Here is a 5974-nt window from a genome sequence, read left to right as displayed (position 1 = left end):
GTGAAGTGGAAGGAAAATGATATATGTTTTTTTTACAAATAAAAAACTGAAAAATGTGGCGTGCAAAAGTATTCATGGTTTGGAGGGATATGGACCAGGCGCAGGCAAGTGGGACTGATGCAGATGGGACATTGTTGGCCGGTGTGGGCATATTGGGCCGAAGGGCCTGTTTCCACACTGTATTAATCTATGAGGTGACTGTTAGTTCGATTCATGGTGTGAAGATGTGGTGACAATGACTTATTCCCCTCAATGAACGTATCTTTGATGCAAAGTCACCTTGAGGTTGAGAATGCAGCGGACGGCTGTTTGGCGCGCAGGGACGGGGCGCTGGCCGCTGCCCCGCGGTCCTCCCGCCGCCAGGGAGCGCTGCCCCGCGGTCCTCCCGCCGCCAGGGAGCGCTGCCCCGCGGTCCTCCCGCCGCCAGGGAGCGCTGCCCCGCGGTCCTCCCGCCGCCAGGGAGCGCTGCCTCCACTCCCACCGCCGCCGCCGACTGCCCGGCCATTGGCCTCCCGCGCCGCCGCTCAGCGCAGCCGGCCAATCATCGGCGAGCGGACGTGCGTGGGTGGGGCGGGATATCCGGCGCGGGCAGCCAATCGGCACAGAGGAGCTTCGAGGTGACTTAAAGGAGAAGGTGAGTGAGCGGCGGCGCCATTGGGGGAGCGGGGCTGAGAGACGGACAGACGCGCGTCGCTGCACCACCGCCGCCGGTAACATCCCTCGCCCCCGGGCCCCCGTCACCCCGCGGTGCGGTGGGAATCGCCCCGGGCTTCGGAGGGTTGGGCCTGTGGGCCTCACCATAGGCCTCGAGCCTCGCCTGCTTTGGCGCCGGGGCCTGCGGCTCGTGGACGGGCGCGGCGTGGAGGGAGGGTCGGCGATCCCGGTGGTCGGGGCCCAGCGCCTCCCCGGCGCCTCGGGCCGATTTCACCGCGCCCCGAGGCTTCCACTGCGGCCATTGACCTCGGGCGGTCAGCGCCACCTCCTGGGCCCCCGGTCACCCCTTCCCCGTGCGGCCGAGCGGAGGATCCTCCGGCCCCGACCTCGGGCTGACCTCCAGCCGGCGCCGAGGGTCGTTGGGACCGACCCCGGGGCTCGGTGTTGGCCGCAGCCCTGCGTGTCCCCATTCACTCGGCATCCCACCCCCTTAATCGCATTATTCCTTTATCTCCGCGCATTAAAGTGCCGGTTATAGTACAGGCTATTAGGGGCGAGTCAGATAGACATTGTGTGTTTAAGAAGGAACTGCAGATGCTGGAAAATCGAAGGTAGACAAAAGTGCTGGAGAAACACAACGGGTGCAGCAGCATCTTCGCTCCTTAGATGCTGCTGTACCCGCTGAGTTTCTCCAGCACCTTTGTCTACCTTAGACATTGTGTGTAACCTTTCTTCTTTCTTGTAGGTTTAACCATGATGTACGCTTGTGCTAAGTTTGTCTCCTGTCCTGCTGTGGTAAGTGTTTGATGAAAACTCTGTGGCTCTCTGCTCTTTACTATGACATTTTGTTTCATTTTGTATGATGGAATTAATCTCCTTGATTTGCTATACATTCCTCTGGCATAATTGTGGGTCACCTTGTCATTGTCTTTATGCTCGGTGTAAAGATGACTATACTTGAAAGATGAAGTGTACCTTAATTAGCTTCTCTCTGGAACAAGAAATGTTATCTGCAATCTCCAATATTAGCAATTTCTCCATCTTGTGCCCTACCTTGCTAGTGTCTTGTATCTGACCTTGTGCTGCTCAGAAAATGGCAAACCTTGATGGTCAGATTCCGGTGGATTTCTAATGAAATGTATTGATGCTTGGAAAGGATGTGTGATGTTCAAGTGTAATGGTATATGTTGAACAATGTGGGTTCAGGCTTTTAGTGTCACCTGTACTGAGGCAGTGAAAAGCTTTGTCTTGCAGGCTATCTAAACAGTTCAGACACATCATACATGGACACCATCAATTCAAATTTGAGTACAATAAAATAAGCAAAGGGGTGATACTTTGTAGAAAAGATAATTGGAAGAGTTGAGCGATGGTAGTAGATCCAACTCTGGGAAGAGCATGCAAAGAGCTGTCTTGATCTGGCACCATTTTGCAGAAGAGAGATGGTTTAACTGTGGGTCATGATCTTTAGAGAATGCTATGAGCTGTTGACCATAAGATGGGTGAATTTGCTTTGCTATTAGGTCAGTGCTGGTCCTTTTTTTATCAACCCCATTCTCTTACCTTGGAGAGTTGGAGAGGGTTGTGGGTGGTTGGGTAGAGAGGTAGCATACAGGATCAAAGTGGAGGTGGTTAGGTGAGGTGATCAGTTGATGTGGATGGGGTGTCTGAATCATTAGCCATTGGGCAGAATTGTCTTTGGGACAATGGGGAGTTAGCGGATAGGCACAAAGTGGGCGTGGCGCGTGGCTATTGGGTTTGAAGTAGGACGAGGGTTTTTTATTTTGTTACTGAAGCACCTTTTTTTGTTTGCAGGTTCGCAGCACTTCAAGGACATTCCTCAGGCCTATGTCGGCCTCTGTCCTAAGCAGACCAGAGCCCCGAAATGAACAGGTGCAAATTTCTTTGAAACCTTGTGGAGTTTAGGAAATGGGGTTGTTGAATGACACGATTGTCAGACCGCTCTTGGCCACTTGTCATGGCGGCAGTGACACTCGCCAAGTGCAATGCAAGTCAAAAGCACGACGGACATTTCCCTTCCCCAAAATGGGTTGTTGCTATAAATAAAATGATTAAAAGATTGGGTACAGGAAAAGCAATTTGCCACTTTACACATCTCCTTTGTGCCTGTAGTAGATTGACCTGCTCAATTAAGTGCTGCTGTTAAAACGGCAGTAGTAATGCCTATTTGTATAGAACGTGGCATAAAACAGCCAATGGTATTTCTCAGGGATAGATTGGCGATTTTTCTGCTTTTACCCTCCCCATTGGAGCCCAGGGCCAGTACCATTGGTTGCCTTTGCTAAATTAAATACAAACGACCTTCGTTGCTGGGTTCCAATCTATCCAGTGGTGCCTGCAGCAGAATTCTTCACCAGGCCATTAAGGTGGGCGGTTGACTGGGTCAACAGAGGTGCTGCTTCTGTATAGTGAAGCGCAAATTCCGTGGAGTGTGGGTGGGACCAAGAATTGGTAGATGTTTGGGTGAGAATATGGGAGGGAGATGCTCAGTTTGAATAGTAAAGCACACACATCAATGGAGAAGGTGTCCATTCCGCCCCCCCAATTCATTTAGCTCTATCTCAATGCATTAGGATAAAGTTTCATGCTTTGCCCTTGATCAGCCTCGATGCAGCAGAAGCTTCTGTTCACCTGTACAACATTCCTGATTGAGCTTCATATGCTTATCCTGCCTTGACTGCGTGCCCCCGGCTCGCAGATTCAGGTTGTACTCAGATTTAACATTGAACGGCCTGCCAAGCTGTTTGTGGCAGGTGCTTCTGGATCTCCTTTTCATTGTAGCTTCTGCCTGCTGTATGCGTGTCCTGCTGTCATAGAGTAACACAGCAAAGAAACGTGTCTTTCGACTCAACCTTTCTGTGGCGATGTAAGCTGATACCATTTATCTGTCTGTACATATCCCCCTAAACAGTTCCTATTATTCTGTCAAAGTCCTATTATTTTTACTCAAATTGCCCCATATAAAAGCCAGAGTGCTGAACCTCACTCTGCCATTGCGGTTTGTTACTCTGCTTTCCTTCTGAGGCAATTCTTTGCCTTAAATGTAGTTTTGGTTGGAGCGTATGTTATATTATGCTTGTGTGCCTGAGATCTCACCTCCCCATTATCTCCCATTTTGACCAGGGAAGCCCCTTGGCCACACGGCTGTGATTTGTATCAAATAGTAGAATTTGGCAAATTGCAAGGAATGGTTTGTGTTTTGAGGCGGTGCATTTTAACCCTGTCTGCCTCCTCTATAGGCACAGCTCCTCCCTGGACCAAGGAGCGCACTAATGCAGATGGTAAGGCGGGACCTCCAGACCAGTGTCACCTCCCGGGACATCGACACTGCTGCTAAGTTTATCGGTGCTGGAGCTGCCACCGTGGGGGTGGCTGGCTCCGGCGCTGGTATTGGAACTGTATTTGGCAGCTTGATCATCGGCTATGCCAGGTGAGCCTCCTTGAGCCAAGTTGTGGAGCGTTAGTTTAGCTAGCACGTGTTGAACCAAGGGACTGTGGACTCGTGGAACTTCAGATGCTGATTTACACAAAACAAAAGACAGTGCTGGAGTAACTCCGCGGATCAAGCAGCGTCTCTGGAGAACAAAGATAGGTGATATTTTGGGTCGGGTGTCTTTTAACTCAGCCGGAAACACTACCAATCATGTTCTCTAAAACTTTGAATCTGTCCCACGTTGCTTCGATCTAAAGGAGGATTAATACTCTAGGAGAAGGAACCGGTTTGAATTTCACCATTATCCAGGTCTGTTTATGTGTGCTGCGGCCTATGGTCAAATCATCCATTAGAACTCTTTTTTTTTGTGATTCCACCGGTTGTGCAGAGCAGAATGCTGGGTTGCTTTCTTGCACTGCTGCTGTCCCCAGGTTTGAACTAGCTTTATATCCGTGCTTAGGTACAATGTGAAAAGATCAGGATTACTTTACTACTGTCTTCCAGGTGAAATATCTTCATGCAACAGTTTCTCTGGCATTGAAGTCTCGTAATTACCCCAAGGGTTGTAATCAAGTCAAGTTTATTTGTCACATACACATACGAGATGTGCAGTGAAATGAAAGTGGCAATTGAAAGGTTCCCAGTTTCTGCTCCTGTGCCCAGCTGCCTACAAAAGAGTGGCTAAGTTAGTTGCTTCCCAATCACTTGCCTAGAAATAAATGATTCCATGTTTTACCTTGATCCACGAGATGGTGAAACAGCTCCTTCGACTGCTGCAGTCCATGTGGCGAAGGTGCTCTAGGAGTTGCTTAGTTGTGGACCCTGTGATAATGAGACAGTAGTAGCTGCTTCCCCCCCATGTCAGAGTGGCCCATCTTGGTGCTGGATGCAGGTCACCAGGCAAATGATCGGAATGCAACTAGGCTAGTAACCTGATTACTCGGTGTAACTATTATGGGAGCTCCATCCATAATGGCGCAGTTGCAAGATATAGGGGCGTGTGCGGCGGTGGTGGAAGCAAGTACTTGCCGTGTGAAGAGCGTGGCTGCTCCTGGCAGTGGTGTGCTTGTCTGTCTTGCCCATCGACCTTCCCACCTCATGTGTGGGTCTCCAGTGGAAGGACTTCAGCTAATGACCAGATCTCCCAGCTGGTCACTTGGTAACTGGAACCAAGTTCCATTGTAGTTTAGGTCAACATGATAAGAAGGTTACAGGACAATGGGTAGTAAGCAGGGTTGCTGTGTGTGGGAGAAGGTGCCATACATGGGGTGATAAGATTAATGGGAGCTCTACCGTGGGTGGCAGGGATTTGCTGAGCAGGTAGCCAAGGGAACGAACAAAATCAGCAATTTGGGCGGTGTCTCCAAAATGTAATAGTGGAGACGAGGAGCTACAGATGTTGGAATCTTGAATAAGCGGTTCAGGCTACATTAGGAGAGCAAATGGACAGACTATGTTTTGGGTCGGAACCCTTCTTCAGACTTGGATAACCAGTTAAAGTTTTATGCCAATGACACTTCATCAGTGAATATGGATTTACTTTACTTAATCATTGTTTTGTCTCTTCAACAGGAACCCTTCTCTGAAACAGCAGCTTTTCTCCTACGCCATCCTGGGATTTGCCCTGTCTGAAGCCATGGGGCTCTTCTGTCTGATGGTTGCCTTCCTCATCCTGTTTGCCATGTAAATTCCTGCAGAGATCTGGAAGACATGTTGGGGAAGAGTAAATTATTGCAAAGACAGGTGGCCTCTGTCGTCCCCGAGTATTCAAACCGATTATTTTGTCCAGTCCAATTGTGTAAGAACTCTTTGATTTAGTCCAACAGGATCGATGTCTGAATAAAATGGTTAAACCAACTCCTAAAA

The 5974-nt window shown here is 49.6% G+C and overlaps 1 protein-coding gene and 1 long non-coding RNA gene across 3 annotated transcripts; one reads left to right on the top strand and one right to left on the bottom strand.

The window, feature by feature from the left end:
• Positions 1-568: 568 nt before the first annotated feature.
• Positions 569-5974, top strand: atp5mc1 (ATP synthase membrane subunit c locus 1). 2 transcript variants are annotated; one of them, XM_033034944.1, is made up of 5 exons: positions 569-634; positions 1400-1449; positions 2470-2547; positions 3915-4105; positions 5681-5974. In XM_033034944.1, the coding sequence occupies exons 2-5, from the start codon at positions 1408-1410 to the stop codon at positions 5793-5795; spliced, it is 426 nt and encodes a 141-aa protein (XP_032890835.1). In that variant the 5' UTR covers positions 569-634; positions 1400-1407; the 3' UTR covers positions 5796-5974. The 2 variants fall into 2 exon arrangements, with proteins under 2 accessions (XP_032890835.1, XP_032890834.1); XM_033034943.1 differs by having other exon boundaries at positions 591-710.
• LOC116981816 lies at positions 4476-5544 on the bottom strand. Its single transcript, XR_004414295.1, has 2 exons — positions 5279-5544; positions 4476-4526 (listed from the first exon to the last, which is right to left on the bottom strand). It is a non-coding gene; the product is annotated as an uncharacterized LOC116981816 (long non-coding RNA).

The sequence above is a fragment of the Amblyraja radiata genome, chromosome 16 (assembly GCF_010909765.2).
Source record: "Amblyraja radiata isolate CabotCenter1 chromosome 16, sAmbRad1.1.pri, whole genome shotgun sequence".
In the NCBI taxonomy this organism is placed as follows: Eukaryota; Metazoa; Chordata; class Chondrichthyes; order Rajiformes; family Rajidae; genus Amblyraja; species Amblyraja radiata.
The sequence above is the reverse complement of the archived record's forward strand: the minus strand, read 5'-3'. Positions and strand labels throughout refer to the sequence as shown.

Bases quoted from the DNA above. Each gene is read 5' to 3' on its own strand.
- atp5mc1 (XM_033034944.1), top strand. From the start codon at position 1,408: ATGATGTACGCTTGTGCTAAGTTTGTCTCCTGTCCTGCTGTG. The intron at 2,548-3,914 runs GTGCAAATTTCT...CCTCCTCTATAG, and splicing joins CAGAGCCCCGAAATGAACAG to GCACAGCTCCTCCCTGGACC. The intron at 4,106-5,680 runs GTGAGCCTCCTT...TCTCTTCAACAG, and splicing joins TTGATCATCGGCTATGCCAG to GAACCCTTCTCTGAAACAGC.